Genomic DNA, 21,193 nt, shown 5'->3' on the forward strand with positions numbered 1-21,193 from the left:
ATCTCTAGAGGACTAATATATATTCATGAGGAAATACATGGGAGCATGGTGGTAAACTGGTCCCTGTATGAAAAAGGAAACTTATTCCAGGAAGCAAATTTAATGTGGCCACAAAAGTTGAATCACTCCGAAGTTTTGTTGCATGCATGGCATGCTAAGCAAATAGCAAGCTGACATTAAGGACATTTACATACTTAACAGTAGTGCTTGGCTGATTCCTCAACAATTAAAAATGAATTTGCAAAACCATCAGATTGCATATTTACTTGAAACGTAATTAAAACAACACTCAGGTCCAACTGCAAAAACACTCCAATAGCCAACTATTTTTCAAGAATAAAGGGATTCTTCTTTGCTCTGCAAAATGTCTTGCTACAGCAAACCAGAAAATAAGAGTTATTAACTTATCATAATTGCAGCCAATTTTTAAAGTAATGGGGTAATCCACTGTGGATTGCTGAAGTGTGACAAAAACTGTCATGCAAAAAGAACAGATGGATTTCATTTTAAACAAATTAGGTTCACTACCAGGAAAGTAACTAGTGATTTCTAAGTTTCCCAATGCTATGGGTTAACTTTCATTTATGATGCTTTCATTCTGCTTGTTACAATCTTTAAACTGTCATTAAAACCAGTGCTAAAAGGAAAAACAGCCTTTATTGTTTGCAGTTACAAGCTATCATCTCCGTTTTCTATGCTAATGACAGAGTATACAAAAGGGATAATGATAACAGTATGTTTGATTACTTAATCTCCAAACTATGTGTTATCTGCACCTCTAACTCATTTTTGGCAGAAAACAGAGATATCAACAGGGTTTGAGAGATACTGTACCTTTGTACTGTGAACATGGCAAAGACACTCCTTGCCAAATTGTACACAATAGAACTGTCTAGTGCTCCTTGATGCACCTCTTCTATGAATCAACATAACCTTACTGTGGGCAAAATCACATGTGAAATTTTAGGACAGATCTCAAAAGTTTTACCTCAGAAGCCCCCACAATTTTTTTATGGAAAGTCAGCTACACCAATCAGCAAACCCACAAACAATAAAATTATGTGTATGGACCAATGCAGCCATCTTATCTCTGGGTGCTTGCTTTAGTAAAGGAAATCATTACAATATACATTGGGTGTTAGCTATCCACTAAAATATTCAATCAGACTGTCCTGTAATCCACCTATCACCAACATGCTTATGAGCAACAAAATTCTTACTAGTGCATAGTAGAGACCATAAAGCCAGAAAGGTCACAGAATGTTATCCAGCTTTTAGGAGGGAACTGTGGGATCTGGCAATAAGGACTGTTGAAAAAAAAAAAAAACCCACCCTAAAAACCTGCTTGGATTTGAAAATTATAACCAACGTTTGTCCCCACAACAAATTGTTTGGTATTCAATTTACTGAATAGGACTTTAGCTTCACAGAAACACAAATCCAGCTCTCTCAAGAATATATCATAGAAGCAGTAGGTTCTTTGATTTGAGATATAGCATCCTCAAGAACATTCCACCCTCTGAAAACAATTATTTATCCATTCTCCTAATTTCCCCTCATGTTTTCTTGTTGTATCCAATTTACAGTTTTTTGAGCTATGTAACAAGAAAAATATCAACACACAATAGTAAAAAAAAAAAAAGCCAAAACAAAAACCCAACCAAGCCCACTGATCTGCTTCAATTATGAAAGCACATCTTTTACTGGTTTAGAAAGCGTTTAAGTGTTTGAGCTCTCCTATACAGCTGAACAGAAATTCTGAGTAAATTTCTCAGAAATGTCAGTCACCTAGACCCATAGGGCAGATATTTCAAGCACCCAGTTCCTACGTGTCTGGTTTCCCTAGCAAAATCTACCATGCTGCACTAAGCACTTAAGCTGCAATGGGACATCTGGGAGCATGCCGCTGAAAATGGGATTATCAATTGCTTGGAAGCAGATCTTGAGCCACAAAAATGTAAGGTAATAGGAAATGTTGAGAACTGGCTGTGATTTAACTCCCTTTACTCTTAGGATTAGATGATTTCTTATGGATGTCAAAGAAATGTCCACTTCCAGTTCCAATATACAGCTCAGGTGTCCTTGAATCACTATGCAGAAACACTTGAACAAATTTACAGAGAAATAGAAGTCTGTGAAATGCCATACTGGCATGTCATTCTAGGTGAATTTTGTAGATTACATGTTAGATTACTCCTAAAATATATGTGTGTATATATTCCCATTTTCCCTCATTCAGCAGGGTGCCCAGGTGGCTAAGAAAGCCAATGGCATCCTGGCTTGTGTCAGCAATAATGTGGCCAGCAGGACTAGGAACGGGATCTTCCCCCAGTTCTTGGCACTGGTGAGGCTGCACCTCAAATCTTGTGTTGTTTTGGGCCCCTCACTAGAAGAAGGGCATTGAGGTGCTGGAGCAAGTCGAGAGATAGATGTTGGAGCTGGTGAAACATCTGGAGCACAAACCCTAAGAAGCGCGGCTGAGGGAACTGGGGTTGTTCAGCCTTTGTTTTGGGCCCCTCACTAGAAGAAGGGCATTGAGGTGCTGGAGCAAGTCGAGAGATAGATGTTGGAGCTGGTGAAACATCTGGAGCACAAACCCTAAGAAGCGCGGCTGAGGGAACTGGGGTTGTTCAGCCTGGAGAAAAGGAGGCTCAGGGGTGACCTTATCGCTCTCTACAACTACCTGAAAGGAGGTTATAGCACTGTGGGGCTTGGTCTCTTCTATGAGGCAACTAGCAACAGGACAAGAGGACACAGCTTCAGGCTGTGCCAAGACACATTCAGGTTGGACATCAGGAAGAATTTCTTCACAGTGAGGGGTTGTCAAGCATTGGAACAGGCTGCCCAGGGAGGTGGTGGAGTCTCCATCCCTGGAGATGTTCAAGAAGCAGCTGGATGTGGAGTATAGACCTGTGGTTTAGTTGACATTGTGATGTTTAGTCAAAGGTTGGACTCAATAATCTTGGAGGTCTTTTCCAACCTAAATGGTTCTGTGATTCTATCCTTCCATGTATTCCCTACCATGAACTCTTTCTTTCACTATGGTGTTCATGAGGTTCTGCTCTAAGCTGCTTCACCTTTCCCATTATATAATAAAATACCTCCCACTGGCAGGACACCATGACTGCAGTCTTACATAGATCTACATTCTTGCATTCTTTCTATGCACTTATGGTAAGAAAAAAAAATAAAATCCTTCAAGGAAACAGCAGACTTGGAGCCAGTCCAGCTCCTCCAGTGAAGTGGTTTAAGGGGTAAACACTTTATCAGTAGTGTGAAATCTGAATTCAGTACTCTTCCTTAGCCTGAAAACATCAAAATCCACCTTTAATTACTAGAAGGGTGGAATTTCTCCATCAACTCAAAATTGCACCAATATAATAGAAATATGAAGGACTATTCTAACCAGACTACATAATCCCACAGGCTCATAAGTGAGCCAGTCTTTCCACCAAAAAAAAAAATCCCAGAAACCCAGTGACACAAAATAACACCTCCAAAAGAAAACCCAAACAAACAAACAAAGGGAAAAAGACCCAAAAAATCCCAACCAAAAACCCACCAACTAAATACCAAAACCAAAAATCAATTCAGCAATCTGAATTTAAATTACTTAATTAACTTAGATGCTTCTGAAAATTCTACTTGTATCACTAATGCAAAAATGTGACAGAAAACTTATGGTCAATTGTTTATACAAAAAAGTATGTACGAGACTAGATGACAGATTCTACATTGATATTTATATTAAGAAACCCCACTATTATTATAACAGTCTAAGAAATTAATATTCATTTAGTGCTCCCTCTTCCCTTTCAGGGAACAAAGGCTTTTGAAATGCCAAATGAGTTTAAAAGAATTAATGTGGATGAACATTCTCTCTCAGGCACAGGTGGCTTGTGGATTGATGTGGGGAACTATCTTTTCTTGGAACTATAATCAAAAAGAGATAGTCTGACATACTGACAAATGCTTTGTGTGGAATAGTGTCATGATTTTCTGCACAATTGTTCTATAAAGGGTTATGCCTAGTGCACATACACAAAATATACATACTAGATCTGGCAAAGGATTTTGTTCAGTTGAACTGATATTATCACAAACCCCCTCTTCATTAGTTACTGTTTGCACTGGCATCCAAAAATGTCTTTTGTAAGGACTCCTTGCTTCTATCCAGTACTAGCATTCGCCATTGTGGCATTCAGACATCTCTGAATACTGAAGGCCACCCAGCAAACAAAGACTGTCCCAAAAAGGGGCTAACAAAAGGAATCTTTAAGGACTGTAATTAAATTAACAAAAAAAAAAAATTAATTACCTCCACCATAGTTACTGGTGTACCTCTTTTCTCCATGTAGCTTTCCCAGTGCCTTTTCTGTTACTGCTGATCTTGGTTGATCTGTTTCTTCATTCAATATGCAATTATTTCCACCCACTACTTTACACAGGGCTATGTGAACTTAGAGAAGTTTTAAGCTCTGCAAGTTTTAAATCTTGTAGGTAATAGTGAGACAGACATGTCAGGATTTCACCAAATCTACCTTTTCATCAAAAATTTTATCTGCTGGTAGAATAGGCTTTATCATTTGACAAATGAAGAAAACAATGTGTGAAATCTGAAAAAACAAATTAAGAGAATTACTGTATTATGCATTCCCAAGTTTTCAGACCCAAGGCTTAAAGTAGATCTGATTGGGGAAAAAAAGAATTAATGCCTTAATTACAACCAAGAGACATATGGTACAAATATAATTAAATTCATTGAGATGCATAAATAATGTCCAATTCCATAGCTTCTCCGGCACACTGTGCATTCTAGAAGCCAACAAGACAAGGTATATTATGATTTTCCTGACACTATGATTGTGAACCTCCTGACCAAGAATGTGGCCTTACAACCACTGTGTTGCAACATACAGCAGATCCATCATATGTGTGTTGGGTTTTTTTCATTTACATGGACATGCTAGAATACTTCCTAGCAAAAGAACACCTGAAAGGAAAAAAGCCAAAGTAGTCTGAAATAAATCCCAATGTTTCTAACAATAGTAAATTTGCCAGCACTGTTAAAGTCAACGATCATTGGCAGTCAGCTGTTCAGAGGAAGTTCAAGCTGAAAAGTGTAACAATTAAGTAACCTAGAAAATATTTTTAAAAAAACTTTCCATTTTAAAAATGGCATAGCACTTCACAGTATTTTGATGTAGCAAATATAATTAGTTCTTTGAAAAGACTGATGATTCTGCTTTTTGCCTTGCTACATGTGAAAGCAACATGATCAGCACCTAAGCTGGTCTGGCATTTTCATATAGATACATATTGACAACACAGCAATTGACAAAGACATAGATACATATGGATAGAACACTAACTTTGAATGTCTAGGAGACCAGATTATCCTGAATGGCTAACATTTTACATTCCGAATGCAAAGTTAATGTATTAAGGCTATTACAATTCTAGATGCTATAAAATGGTTTCAGTAGAATGGTCATGTAAATTGAAAAGAAAACTGATGCCTCTTCAGACTGGAAATTAAGATAAAATTTACCCCCAGATGAGAAATTCCCTATCCAGTCAATGCATCTGTCAGTCAATCGTGTTTATTCCTAGCTGCATGTCTTTGAAAGAGCAGGGATATAGGCCACTGTCAAATGCCAGCAAAATGAGAAAGCAGTCCTTCACAGATGAGTCTTAACCTGTATGCCAGTTTATGTAATCTGAATTATTTGTGCAAAGATATCCTTCTGTTCATCTGTACTCTCCATTAGCAACAGAAATTCCACTTAGATCACAGAATGTAGGAAATATATGGCCCTCACTGGTGCAATAGCTGATAGAACTTGTTAATCTACAGAAGAACATAGAATAAAGTGAACACATTCTCTCCTCATTCATTTCTCTTGAGTACACCAAGAAAACTTGAAGATGGATAGCTTTGGTAACTGGCTGCTTAGCATGGCTCTTCACAGGTGTCACAAACTGATGCAACAGTGGAAGGGATTCAAGGATTGCTTCGGTATGAATACATAGAGCCTATAGGCCTGTGTAACATGGGACACTCAGGAAAATTAATTTTAATTAATTTGTGGAGTGGTTTAGGTAAAAATCAAAATATTCCTTTATCAATATTCTCACAAGAAATTAAGAAGCGAGTTTAACTCAGTTTAGGTTAATTCACGTCACTTGCAGCCCTGCAAGTATTAAACATCTTTAAGTAATCCCCTCTAAAACTCACACTTTTGGTAATTTAGTTAAATTTACCTGAGTATCTTAGTATAGACAAGATTCTAAGAAGGGAATGGTCATTAACTACCACTTCTCTGTAAAATATGAAGGATGTAACTTATCCAGCTTATATAATCACAGATATCCTCAGTTAACGAATAAAGGCTCTAATGTACTTAGCTGAAATGTAGTCTCACATGAATTCAGTTCAGCTGGGGAAAAAAGGAGAGGGAAGTCACCTCTTCTTTTAGAGAAATGAACAAATGAGTTATGATCAGGCACACATTATTGTATCTGCCAAAGAACATATACATGAGACATCAGAATAAACTTAAACTGCACATCTTTATGAAATGTTCAATTTTTATATTTACACTATAATTAGTACAAAATTGCCTTTTAGGTTTTCTGTAGCACAAGACAGTATCTACTGGACTTGATACCCTAATATGTTAAAACAACTACTTTGAAGTACGATAAAGGAATCTAGGAACAGGTATAAAGAATAAGACACCATTTTCAAACTATACATAGTGTTTGCTTTTGCTTCTAAAAAGGTACTTATATCCCCAAAATGTTTTTAATTTTAAATAAGCAGGGTGGGCAGGGAGGGGGCAAGGGGGAAGACTGGTTGTTGGTACTAAAGCCTTTACTGTAGTAAACTAAATATATTTACAATTTATACAAACGTCTGACCTTCAACAAAAATACAAAACATATCACAAGATGCAAAAGCAGGAAACAAGTTCATCTGAGACACCGCTGCTCTACACAGGACAGAATGCAACTTCAACTGCAAGGAACAGAAAGGTATTTATCCCCCATATTCAGGCAATGAGAACAATTTGCATGAGGTCACAAGGAAAGAATAAAATAAAAGGCTCCAACACTCTTCAGTAGACTTGGCTTTGAAAAACAATGTCAAAAACCTCGGCTATGTCTGTCCATCTTGCCTCTGTGTTCCACCTGGTCCACGTAGCCAATACTGAGTTGCTGGATGTTGCCTTCTATTTTGAAAAACTGGAGTAGTTTCATGGCAAGGTCTCAAACCTCAATACTTTTGTTCCTTTTAAAAGGCAAAACCATTCTACTTCTACAATTAAGAACAATTTTGGCCCAGTTCAACTTCTAGAAGTTATATCCCCATCATATTTTTCAGTAGATAACTTCATAGACTGTAGCTTTTTTGTCTCCAGAGCCAGTGACTATGTACTTATCATCCACAGAGATGTCACAGCTAAGCACTGATGAAGATTCTTTGGACTAGAAGAAAAACAGAAATATATTACATCATTGAAAAAAAGTCTATTACCCTCATCTCAACATCTCATTTTGGGTAGATGACATGCATGTAGACATCTGAGCCCACTTTTGGGACCCTGGGTTTTCTAGTTTTTTCTTTTAAGCATCATCATCCTCACCTGGAAGATACTGGCCCCATAAGGAGTTCGCCACGCATTAAGAAGGTTATCTTTCCCAGTACTCACAAACCATTTACCTAGAATATAAACCAGAGGGATTATGAAACCATGAAACAGACATTTGATAAATTTTGGGTTTTTAATTCACATCAATGAAATCTGTTAACTAATTACCATTATAAAAGCTTTCACCAGTAATCAGCATATTACTTTTTCTTACAATCAATGTGGACACTCATGCCTTTTCAGTATGTTACATACTAGGAAATCCCTAGACTCTGCAAATAGAAATAGGTTTTTACACACGAATCAATCCTCACAGCAGCTTTTAGACAAACAGATGTTTTTTTGTAGATAAGCGTGTTTGAATTCCTAAAGCAGAGATATTTATTCAATACTTAAGAAACTGAGATACTAAATAGTTTTGATTATCGAATGAGCTATGACTATGTAATAATTAATCAGCAAAACATGAATTAGAACCCTGACCTCCAGTTCTGTGTTCAGAGCTACTTACCACAGTAAGCAAACTTGAGTGACAATACGCAACTCTCATGAAGGTGCAGTTGATATTTGTCTGGTTTATTTACATGCAGCACTTCTACATTGCTGCTTTCCATACCCACAGCTAGCCATTCACCAGTAGGACAATAACCAAGGGAAAATATCTGAAAATTAAACCACATTAACACATCTTACTTTTTTTTTTACAGGTGTTCTTTGTTTTTCCTGCATTTAACATTAATTGGGAGAGAGAGAGACAGAGAAGGGTAAATTCACACAGTCCAATAGCAAGACTGATGTTCAAAATTCAAGTAACTAAATAACCTCTGTTCTTACCTACTGACTTAGAAATATGGGAAAAGCGAGTAGTGTCAGGCTATCATTTTGTTCTGGAATCTAGGTATATGAGAAAGGTGAAAAATATTGTGTTGTGAGCACCCAAAAGGAAGAGAGGAAACAATCTGCAAGTAGCAATGGGCCCAATCTCACCTTTCATCCTAAATGTTTCCTACTCACCGCACACACTCACACAAGCTGTAGGAAAACCCGGTTACCTGTGATGTGAAGTCATGCTGTTGTAGCTGTCTGCCCTCTCTCAAGTCCCAGGATCTGACAGTGTTATCCAAACCTCCTGTCCAGAGCTTGGTACCATCATTAGAAATGTCAATACAGCTGGCTCCGTCTGTGTGGCCCTGGAATTGCCTGATAAAACAAACCAGATTGAATAATGATTTCCTGCCAGAGCTCAAGGTAAACACTGTTGTGGTGTTAGTTTTGGACTCTGTACATGTGTGTCATCTCTCCTGTGTCTGCAGATGAGCAAGAATCAGACCCTCCCTCTTACTAAGCATGAAATACAACAGCATTACAAAACCATTTTCCAGGTGCTAGAGGAACAAATTGCATCATGACTACCTGAATAAAGTCAAATCTTTCCTATAGATTTTGAAAAACAAAAGAAATAACACCATGTGAGAATATCAAACACAGTAACTATAGTTAAAACCACTAAGGACAACTCAGATTAAATGAAGTGCTGCAGGAACAAAACTTCAATTTCAGAAAATAGATTCTGCATTTTGCTTTGGCTGCAAGTCAAGGTGATAAATAATAAGCAGAGATATTAATAGAAAGGGATTCAGATAGATATCTGGATAGTTAAACACAAGCATTGCTGAGTCACAAAGTTGCATTCTGTGTGGCAGAAGATTAGAAAAATCTACATGGTGTAGTTTGTTTTATAGCCTTCTCATTAGCAACTCTCAGCTTTCAGCAGCCAGAAGGTCATCTCGAGTTTTTCTTAATCCTTTGGCAAAAACATTCTGAGGCTCCTGCATTTTTCACCAGCAATTAACTTTTGCGAAGTCCTATGCCTCAGTGTGAAAGATGGGTGAGGAAAAGACAACTAGCTTGGGAATGAAGGGTTTGAGTCACTACAAGCTGCCACAGAAAGGTCACGCGACACATTTTGTTTTGTACCACGGGGCTCAAAATTCCATGTGTTATCAATCAGCAAGATCAGCTACCAAATGGTGGGAACATCTACAGCAAAACAACATTTTAGGCCCTGAAAGCACATCTTCCAAGACTAGACTGAAGTTACCAAAACTAGTTTCTGCCTAACTGGGTGCAAACCTCATTCTTTGAATAAGAGAGATATTTACTTTGCTGTCATGAATCACTACTCAGGGAGAGAAATATTTATGCAGCTGTCCAAAAAGTAACCTATTAAAGTTTTCTGTAGAGAAGTAATGACTCACCTGACCAATGTCTGATTGTGCAGATCCCACACTGCAATGTTCCCATCACTGCAGCAGGAAAAGCACACCTTGGAATCAGGGCTGATAGCCAGAGCATAGCAGGCAGGCGCTGAGGATGTCAGCTCTGCTTTTATACGAGGAGTTGGTGCTGCCAGGTCCCATATGGATAATGTGCTGGCTTCTCCGCCAACTATGAGTGTGCATCCATCAGGCAGCAATTTACAAGAGCGGATGTAGTTATCTCTGTTCTGTACAACACAAATCACCTCAGTTATGTTAAAACATGCCTGCCAATAATGACCACTAATATGATTCTGACTGCATCAAAGTTTTAAACAGTTTGCTATTTTTTCCATTACCGAAGTCCTGAAGAGTAACCAGCAGATCATAAAAGGTTTCAAACACCTACTTCTCATCACTAATTAGAGACTGCAGCTGCAGAAATTAAAACTGCAGACTCCGGTTGCCACAGTCTACTCTGTTTCAAACCCGACGAATGGCAAGCTTTTTATCTCATTACACAAAAACAGAGCCAAAGTAAGCTTGCATTTCTGCAAATGCACTTCATCAGCGAAGGTCACCAACAACAGAAATATTAAAGCAAATGACCTTTCATTTGGCATTTAGACAACCCTATATGACATGTAGTCGAAGTCTCATGCCCTTCAGGTTTTGGAATTTTTCTTTCAAATACTATTTTGTATTCACTGTATTAAAATTAAAATATTAAGTATTCCCATACTGGTCCTGTATTTATGTCGGTCCTTTCTTGTTCAACATGATTCTTATCATCCTTACTAATTTCACATTTGTGATACTATTGCTGATTGAGAGGCACTATGGGGGATTTAGAGACAGAAGACATTTCTGCCTTAATTTATTACAAGTTTTCTTGACTGGCAACAGCTCTTTAGGAAATGGATTATTAATACCCGTAACTCAAAACAGAAAAATAATACTGCAAGAAGTAGTTAACAGCATTCCTACTACTACCTTATTTTTATTCGCAGCAAAGGAGCTGTAAGTAGGGCAATGATAATGTTAGCTTAGTTGTTACTGTTCCATAACTAAAATGAAGGCAGGTAGGATTCTGCATCTAGACACATACCTGCACCGTTACTACTAGGCAATTAACATAAGGATAGCAGTAAATAAAGGGTAAAGGGTGAAAAAACCCAAACCAAATCAAAAACACCACCACATTTAACTGGATTAACATTGAAGCTAGAATTATTTTCATTCAGAATATATATTACTGTGCTTCACAAAATTAAGCCTTCTCAGTTAACACTTCACAAATGTTTATGCCGCCCTTAATGTGAAGCATCTTTATTAAGCCATTACCTTTTTTTGAGTTAGCTTTTCAGCTACATATACTACTGCACCCAGTGTCTTTTGTATCCTGCATGTATGAAAACAACAAACCTGTATGTGTAACTTGCGGATCATGATCAAAATCACATGAGACTAAAAGTGACCTTGGTACCTTGCCACATTATTTCATTATGTGGTTGCTACCATCTTACAAAAAATGAGGTTGTTGCTCCTTGTGTGAGTGAAAAACCTAGGAAGTTTCTGTGCAGCCCTGCACAAGCCAAGCTAAACGTCTTTTAAATGCATGCACAAAAATCATCAGCACAACCGGATGGGAAAAAAAACAAAACGGGAAAAAAATCAGGTCCACATTCTACTCAGAAATCTGATCTCATCTGTAATTTGACCCTTAGTGATGATATTTATCCCTAAATAAACCAGCACTCTTCTCTGTAACTCCACCTGTTATGTGCTAAAAAAAAGACAGCTGGAAACAGAACTGCCTGCTAGTTCATTGTAATATGAACAAAATCCAGACACGGACAGCTATTTCCTTATTCAGTCTCCAAGGAGAAGCTACCCTTGTGCACAAGCTCCTGTTCACCTACCAGGCAGTCCAGCTGAGAGACAGGGCTCTTGTTGCCAGGCTGGCTTATGTCCCAGACTTTGACGCACCCCTTCCCACCCGTGTACACGTGTCTCGTGGGGTTGCTGATGGTAACTGCACACACGACTTCCCCGTGGTTCAGAGTGTTGATCTGACGAGCATGGCGAGGGATTCCTGGACCAATAAGGGCGTCAGGAGGAAAAGGAACTGGCTGCATCTGACCATCTGCAGTAACGTGAAAAGAGTAGGCTCTTTTGGGGAAGGGAAAGAACAGAGAACACAAAACAAACAAGAAAAAAATCAGCCATTACACTCCTATAGCAAGAAAAACACAGTATTTATTATTTATATTCTTTGTCAATCATCTTTTCATGAAAATCAGAGCTACAGTGCCAGGTATTACAGGCACATGAAACCTCAGAGGGAGACAAGGATGCAAAATAGATATTTTCAGCTTGCCTCATCCAAAGTATTTGTGCAGTGGGGAAGCAGGTTAAGTTATACCCTTAACTCTACAGACCAAGGTCATGGCTGCTATCCCTCAGCCACCTGGATAACCAAAAGATCTTTCAGACCCTGGTTTCTAGCCAGCAGTTCCAAGTCTCAGCATCACAAGTCCTACAGAAGCAGCGCCTCACCAGGCACTGCTCTTTCATCCTTCTTCCATTAGGCTTGTATGTGTTGCTTTGCAGTAGCACTAGCTTTCCTCAATTTCTGCACCTCATCTTTAACATCACCACCAGCTGTGCTCACATGCCTCTCTTTCCAGCCGGTAACTGGTGCTTTAAACAGAAAATAGAAACGTGTTGGGTGGTTGCACACACCTTTCATGAGAAAGCTGATATCATCTTCTCATAATTATGTTTTCTTGAGTAAGTACATTGGAAAAGCTGAAAGGCTTAGTTTCCCAGGTACTTTTGGCACTTCTGTAACACCTTTTATTTGCATTCAGTGCATGATTTCAAGCATATGGAAACTGAGAGCTGAGGAATTGAAATCCCAGCACTGAATAAAAACATTCCTCCTCAAGGAAAGTACATGAAATAATTTCTTCATGGTCACCCAAATGTTACCATGTCAGCTCTAGTCAAGGACCAGGGCACAAATATCAACTAATGAAGGTTTCAGGTGCAGGGAGGGTTTCTTTCTTTATTTGTTTTAAATAATTATGAAAATGGTACTGCAAAAGGCTGGGTTTTGTTATACTGGTGAGCCCAACTTTTGCTACTTCTGTTTTAAGCCCATGCTTTTGATGTTGCTGTTACATTAATAGCATTCTCGAAGAGGCTGAAATGGACAAAAAATGGGGAAATATGTGTATCTGGGTTTTTTTTATTTTTACTAATGTGTGGCCATCTCCCTAGTGATACCTTTATTTCTCTAACATATTGTGTTCAGAACTGCTCTTTCTTTTCCAAATCAACCTTCTTCCTCAGAAATCTTCAAGTACTGTAGCTCAAGTATTAGTGTTGCATCCCTCTTCCAAGGACCCAACAATAGATATTTCAATTTAATGTTTTGCTCTGAGCTCTAAGCCAGTATTTTCAAAGTATTTTATTACATGTTTCCAAGTATCACAGTTTGAAAAGAAGGAACAAGCAAGATGCCTAAATCTGTAACAGACATCACAAAGCAACTGAATACGCCCAGAAGCAAGGCAGAATAGGAGAGATGAAAGAACTCTAAAGTTCTTTCATAGAGAAGGTAACAGTGGGAGCAGTCACACCATGCAATATCAGTTTTCTCTGATGGGAAGGGTAAAAAGTGGCTAACAGTAACTGCTACTCAACAGAGAAGAAATTAGTTATGCATATACATGCAATTCCTGTACCTCGTTTATATTTCATGGTTGGGCATGTGAGTTGAAAGCCTGCTCAGAGAATGCACAGAAATGGAGGATGAGCAAGTGCAAAAGATGATAGATCTTTTATGTCATAGAAAATTCACGAAAGGGAAATGTAAGATAAGAAAGTGCAAAATTCACTCCCTTACATGTGTACAAGGAGCACAGTATATCAAATGAATTTTGTCCATGGGACCTCTTCTCTTTTTTGTATGAAGAATTAATGCAACGATAAAGGCTTAACTAAAAATTGGTATCCTTTCTGTGAAGCGCAGAGACAGAACTGTCCCAAAGTAGCTATTCACTACACAGGTCAGACACGAGATGGGGCAGGAAGGAGAAGGGGAGTGGCAACAAGACTGCTTCAGGCTGAACAACTGCTCAGGTTCATCTACAGAATCCAACTAAAGAGTCATAGCACTTAAAGACACTGGAAAGCTGGGGCCCATCCTGGGCTCCAGATCAAAGTCAGTTGCAGAATATTTGTTAGCACTAAGACTACACAGAACTGCACAGCTTTGAAGTTTCAGCTCGCCCTTGCTTTTATCATGGACTGAAGAAAAACAATTAAGCAAGTATTAGGCAATATTTTCCAACACATTCAAGATGAATAATTTACTTTTACATGACTTTCCTTTTTTTAATAAAAGGTTATAGCTTAAAGGTTCAGTTCAGTTCAAAATACTCAAATAACTGGTGTTTAGCAATGCTTAGGTGCGTACACACAGATCCTCAGATCTTGCAGAGATGGGGTGTGAGGAAGACAGGAACATGCTTCAAGCATTTTGTGTGTACAGTGGAATCAGGACAATTCTTCTGCTCTGAAACAGAGTTCTATGCAGTATACTTTTAATCATGTAGAATTCGTCCAGTGTGCCTGTGTTCAAAGTGTGGCTATACAGACCATAGAAGCAGTCTCTGTTTTTATCATCATAAGCCAGCATCTGCTTCTAGGACTAGCTGATCAGGACTCAGGATGACTCAGTTTAAGGGCCTAACAAACACACGAGCAATAGTTTCTTACAAGCCAAGACAGCTTCTACAGTGCAAGTTATCTGCAATCCACTGTAGAAAGAAATGGCCATGCATTGCCAAATCCCTCTGAATCTGCCAAGACAAGCACACAAAAAAGTACATGTTTCTGTTTGCTTGAAGATACGTGGCATGTAACACTAACACCACCACTGCCAGCATACTTATGATATGGTGGTCTAGTTACTTGTATCTGCTAAGAATTATGGTATAACTGTTTGTAACACATCCCTTTCAACTTCAAAAAAATTTTCATCATCTGCTGGACTGACACTTCCCAGACAAGGAAAGATTCTGCCTCCAGAAGAACATAGTACTGAAGTGTAAATGACTATTTGTACATCAGCCACTGTTGTCCTCAACTTCCTTTTCATCAGGTCACCACAACGGCCAGTCTAGTCTTCTATTTGTGGAAAGAACTGTACTTACAGCGCTGCACCTACAGAAGACTCACTTTTTAATGCACTAGATATATTCACAGGCCTGAATTCTCAAAACAGAACCAATTGCAAAAGAGTCAATAGTCAGTAAAATTTGTCAAATTCTTGAGTTCTCCAAATTTCAAGATATTTTGTAAAAGGCACCTCTTGACCATCCATCTTTCTTTTCAGACCAACAGTGTACACCAGAAACTGCTGTTCCACTTCATAATGAGCACAGACTTCTGTCTCACTCACAGAATTCTGCTCTGTGAAAGATGGCTATCAAATCATGGGTTCCATGGTTATTCATCTTTGGTCAAATGACTGCTAGTGTTAAGACAGCCCTTCCTTGTGTTGGGCGAACAACAACAGCAAACAAAGAAAAATGTCTTACACAAATGCAATTACAATTTAATATAAAACAAGTTAAGTATATATCAACTAAGATGTAAATATACACTTGCAATTAGTTGAATATTATGAAAAGAGCGATTACAAGACAAGATTCTGTGCCTTTTATTTAGAAAAGAGTTCTGAGAAATCATAAACTGTCACCTATATTATTTCTGAATAGCAGAAATACTCTTCTCATCTCCTGCATACAAAGACTTTTTGTCATCTGCATCAAAGCAGCACCAAGAAGCTGCAGAATTTCTATACACAACAACATAGTAAGTGATACTAATACAATGCAGTTTCTCAGATTTAAATCTCCAATTTCCAAACAAGTATGCAGCAAGTATCTTCCGAAATGTTGGAGAGTTCAGAATAATTAATTCACTGTTCAAGAACATAGCAAATTAACTAAACTACCTGCCAGGTACTCTAAGTATTCAGATTGATATAATGCATACAATTCCTTCCTACTTAAAGTACCTCACCTTAAAAAAAACAAACCAAACCACAAAACCTTCTACTTTATCCCTCCAATTCAGAGTTCGTTAACTAACAGAAAAATACGCCAACAGCAAAACATAAAAGCAGCAAGTTCCTTCTACTCATGAGTGCATTTTACTTTCAGATTTTCTTTGCACTCCAACTCACTTTTAATTGTAGTTATCACAAGAAGCAGTGAATATCTGAGTGTGATGCTTTATTGCATAGAACAAAATGCCCAGATATGAGGATAAAGGTATTTGTACCTAAATAACAGAATCTTGAACTTCATACATGTCGCCACTTAATTCTATTCAGAGATACAAGATGGGGACATCCCCCTCCCCATCTTACTGTCCTGGAATATAATAAAATTAGCCTTTCTTTACAGTATCTCTCATTGTACATTCACTGAACAAGTGTGAAGAACAGTACAAGCGAGACCGAGCAATTCCAAAGCAGTATAGTACACCTCTCCAATGCCACAATGAAAAGTCAGGTTACAGCTTGAAGTTGAAAGAGTTAGCATTTACCACATGAAATTTACCTTTCCTACTAAAATGAGAAACATATATTTTCAGCTCTTTCTAATGTCTGTGCCTATCACTCCATGCTTCAATTAAAACCACATTGGAAAAAAAATAACGAGAAATGCATTTGTCCTCAATGCTATCATTAATTCACAGTTTTAGACATCAGGGAAGCAATATTGTGGACATAAATCTGACCATTAGTTTTGAAAATCTGTGTGTAGTCCAAAACCCAACTATCAGAAGGCATAGTTTACATCAACAAGAAATCCATGCAAATGTTGATTTAGCATCCATAGAGGACTACAAGCTAAATAAGTACCTTGCTAGAAAGGCTATGCAAAGGAAAAAAAAATTATTATAGCAACACACTAAAAACTTATATTCCAGGGTACAGTTAAATGCACTAAAACAGCAGAGTGCAGGACTCAAGACAGAACGTTCTAATAGGCTACTAATTTTTCTAACAAGCTAGTCATTAACAGACCTCAGAACATACAGAGTTTAAAAAAGCCTTGGGCGCTATCAGAAATGTCTGTCCTTTAGGAAAAAAGAGAATTTAATTTTCTTGTGGAAGGAGGACTAGGTGAAAGAAAACAGTCCCAACATAACCACTGATAAACATGTGCTGCCTTAAGCATACGTGTATGGGTGGGGACTCCATAGTTCAATCTGAAAATTCTCTGTACCACTTGCAACAAGACTTAGTAAAACTGCACATCTCAAAACAAATGCGATGTGACACCTTAACAGCACTCTAGGAAAAGGTTGCCTTTGAAAATAAATGAGGCATACTCCACCAGTTTGCATATTACCCATGTACTCTGTGCAGAAAATACAGGAGATTAATCTAATGTAGGTGAGATACTCAAAGATGCTGCAGGTAGCAGATGGCATCTAGCTAGCTGTAGCCAGCTAAGACTAAAACGAGATCATTCTAAGGCTGTCAATGAAAAGATAACAGATGAGTCTATGGAATTTTAGGCTTGCCTTACTATGATAAGCAACGAAATAGTTTTAGAGGAAATGCACAAGTAACATCACCACAAAAAAACCACCACCACTGCAGAACACATTAAATCAGCGAAGAGTAGGGAATATGTATCCAAGTAAGTAATAAATGAAGCAGTGTGAATGAAGTGCTAAAAACATTAAATAAAAATATAAAATAAAACAAACAAAAATTAAAAAAAAACCACAGCAAAACAAACCCGCAAAACCCATCCACCAAACAAAAATAACACCAAAAAACCCCACAGACAGCAATTTAACTATGAAATACCAGAATAGGAAGTAGAGCAGCATGCATGTACAGCCTTTTTGTCTTGAACAGCATAACAACTAGCAGTCACCACAGAAAACTTTTGATCAAACAAAACCAGGTTTCAATAGCTTGTAATATAAAATATTGCCAGGCATTAATAGCAAAGTAAGACATTGAAAGTTTACGAATATCCTTGTATAAAAGTAAAAACTTACAACCACTGGATTACGTGCTCTCCAAAAACATTTTATATAGGTATGCCAAATTCTATTAGAGTCATCCAGAACAAGTCTGACCCTTAACAAGAGAATGTTTTGAGAACAAAGCCTGATCCTTACTGCATTAAATTTAAATGCATCACCATGTGATACATAAACCAACTCACTGAGCCCTCACTTTGTTAATCTTGTCAACACACCATCAACTTTAAGCGAACCCAAGATTTATCTGGTTTATCACACTGCCAACAGATAGCTAAGTCTGTTCTCAGAAACATAGAGGCTAACAACAAAAACACATTCAGGATGGCTTTCCAAATTAAGTCTGCTGCTTTCCTACTGTTATGGGAAAATATCAGAAGACAATACACACTTTTTTGCCTGTAATCTGGTACACTTTTAAGGATGTTTGCAAGATGGACATTACAACGTATCACTAGTTATTAACAGGAGTTCAAAATTCAGCAAAGAGAAATATGTAAGTATGCAACTTTCACCACAGTGTGTCTTAAAAGTTAGACAGTATTCTACAAGCAATAGTTTCTGCACTTTTCCTGAAACTGCAAAAGCAAAAGATAAACCAATGCATTGGTAAATAAGACATTGTGTAACATGAACATCTAGTATAAAAAGTGCAAAGTGTAAAGTGAATTTCAATATTATTCAAGTACCTAGACAGAGAAAAACTCTAATTGCAACTTTCTGTTGAAAGAGAAGACAGGACTGACTGCCAAGCATGAAGGGACAAAGAACAGGTTCTAACAGAGCATTGTAAAACCTGTTATAATTCTCTCTGCCCCATTCTCTTCAGAAAAAACAGCTGAGTCAAATTTGCTCTGTTAGTACCTGCACAGACTAGTTGTCCAGAAATATCTAAAAAATAATCACATATTTTAAGAGGCTGTACATACTCATGAATCTACATTGATAAGTTCAGTCTCAATGGACTACCAAATTCAAATTACTGAAAAATTTTATGTATACTGAAGAATTTACTTTATTTCAACATCAATAAAACACAGGATCACAGAAGTGCTTCATCAGTAACTAAAACTTTTAAATAAAATGAGCCTATTGTGAAGGTTATTCTGCATCCATGTACCACCTGCTCCACAACTGCTTCACCATTCTTTTGCTTTCCAGCTGCACACTCACACAAAAGTTCTACATAGCTTGTTCCATTATGCAAGGTGTGTGTAATCTGTTGCTAAAGTAATTGCTTCAGACATCCACTGCCATCAGTTGCAGACTCTCATGCCTGATAACACAGGTGCCAGACAAGGAGTCTACAAGTTTGCACTATACAGTTACTCTCAGTATAGTGTGAGCTTTAGTTCCAATATGCTTTATCTAACACATTTAACCATTATCTACCAGTTTGTAGTGCCCTTAACTTGCCCTGGAAAGGTTGAAATGAAAAGAAAAAACAACTTAAAGTATACCTTCAACAACCTTTCCTTAGAAACAGGTATATGTACACCTCTTTTGGGCTATGACAACTACCATTTGAGAATTTTTATGCTGTACCTTTTACCAGGAGAAGTCTAAAACAACATCCTGGGAACAGCCAGACATGATCCCCTTCGAACTCCTTGTTCACTGACACAATATAACTTTATTCTCTCTAGATATTGCAAATGTTAACAAAATGTTAAAAGTTACTTACGGTTTTCCCCCAGGAATCCCTGCTAGATTTGGAGGGATTCCAGGTACCCTCATGTGAGGAGGAGGATCAAACCCAACCTGACAATGAAAAGTGAATTAATCTCACACTTGCAATTTCTCATTCAGCAATTCCTCACTCCCAAGATATTATGCATTTAACCAAAAGGCGGCTTTTACCCACAGTATTAAGTGCATGACCCTTCACTGGTGGGCAAACCCAAAATGTTTTCCCCAGGCATGCTTCTGATATAAGCATTCATAGGTGAACAGAAAACCAGTAATGTGTATCATGCATTCACACCATTGACCATAACACAAGCACCTCCTGTACAGAGCTACCCCTGGGATTGGAGTCCATGGTATGTCAGCATGAAGCCATGCCAGTGCTCTTCACCTCTGACAGCGAGCATATATATCCAGGCTACAATAGTGCAGCGCTGCAAAGCAGCTCTGGGCCTCAGCTAGGATCACTGCGTGGCTCCACAGTGTACTGTGTGGGCACATCAGCTGAAAGATCTCTCACAGAGTCAGACAGCAGAATGCAGACAGATTTGTCTACAGCTTAAATATACTGCACTCTCTTTACATACTGCAATTCCACTACAGTTGTATATCCTGAATAAATATGTACATCAAATACCCCAAGAAGAAATTCTGGACCAAAAAGACTTAGGTTTTCTTTTCTTGAGTAAAAATTGTTTTCACTTTCAAAGGAGCACATATGCTATTTAGAATTTCCACATTTAAACACGAAAGCCCTGTTTACCAATTTGAAAAAGTAGTCACATCTACAATAAGATAAGATGACAAGCATAAATCCAATTAAAAAAAAAATACAAGGACAGAGACACAGATAAAAAGACTTTTACATGTGTCAAGACTAATCTTTTTATGTCTGCACTGAACATAAATGTGGTTCAGCAACAAAAAAGCAGACAACCACAGCTACAATGAAATAGTGGCTACCAAAACTACTTTTTCATTTACAGAACAAAATCACTTTTTGGCATTTATTGATCAGTTAAAGCACTGATGAAGGCGGAGGAAAAGAAGGATGCATACATTAATACACTGAGATTCTTTGTTTTCAAGGTGCAAATTTGTTTCTCCAGCCACGCAGCAAAGTGAAACATGCAGTGAAGCTGTCAAGCCCCTGGCGCTGTTATAACTTGGGAATTCAGCAGTGCTAAATGAAGCATGTAGCTCTTCTCAGTGAACCACAACTCACACGACTCAGATTGCATGCAACGTATGGCCTACCATAGGAGATCTTCCATAGGCAACCACAGCAGCTGCAGCAGCAGCAGCACTCATCTGGGGTGACATATTGTGCAGACTGGCATAGGCTGTCCCTGGACTGGTTAACTCTCCATTCATGCCAGCATGAGGTACCATTCCAAATGGAGCAGGGTACGGTCCTGGTACTGCCAACGGTGTCCGCAAACCTGCAGCTACAGAATAATGAACTTAAGTAGCTGTGTTTATGTATTCCTGCATACAGGGAAGAAA

At 38.1% G+C, this 21,193-nt stretch overlaps 1 protein-coding gene across 1 annotated transcript in view; it reads right to left on the reverse strand.

The window, feature by feature from the left end:
• Positions 1-6,693: 6,693 nt before the first annotated feature.
• The window catches only part of TLE1 (transducin-like enhancer of split 1 (E(sp1) homolog, Drosophila)), a gene marked incomplete at its 5' end in the record, with an annotated part of 30,420 nt that continues 15,920 nt past the window's right edge, over positions 6,694-21,193 (reverse strand). The window contains 8 exons of the mRNA XM_009083392.1: positions 6,694-7,491; positions 7,650-7,726; positions 8,167-8,317; positions 8,708-8,855; positions 9,914-10,161; positions 11,836-12,085; positions 19,686-19,762; positions 20,945-21,135. Coding sequence (XP_009081640.1) covers positions 7,384-7,491; positions 7,650-7,726; positions 8,167-8,317; positions 8,708-8,855; positions 9,914-10,161; positions 11,836-12,085; positions 19,686-19,762; positions 20,945-21,135 — 1,250 coding nt within the window. The remainder of the gene's footprint in view (positions 7,492-7,649; positions 7,727-8,166; positions 8,318-8,707; positions 8,856-9,913; positions 10,162-11,835; positions 12,086-19,685; positions 19,763-20,944; positions 21,136-21,193) is intronic.

Source organism: Acanthisitta chloris, unplaced genomic scaffold (genome assembly GCF_000695815.1).
Source record: "Acanthisitta chloris isolate BGI_N310 unplaced genomic scaffold, ASM69581v1 scaffold4551, whole genome shotgun sequence".
NCBI lineage: Eukaryota > Metazoa > Chordata > Aves > Passeriformes > Acanthisittidae > Acanthisitta > Acanthisitta chloris.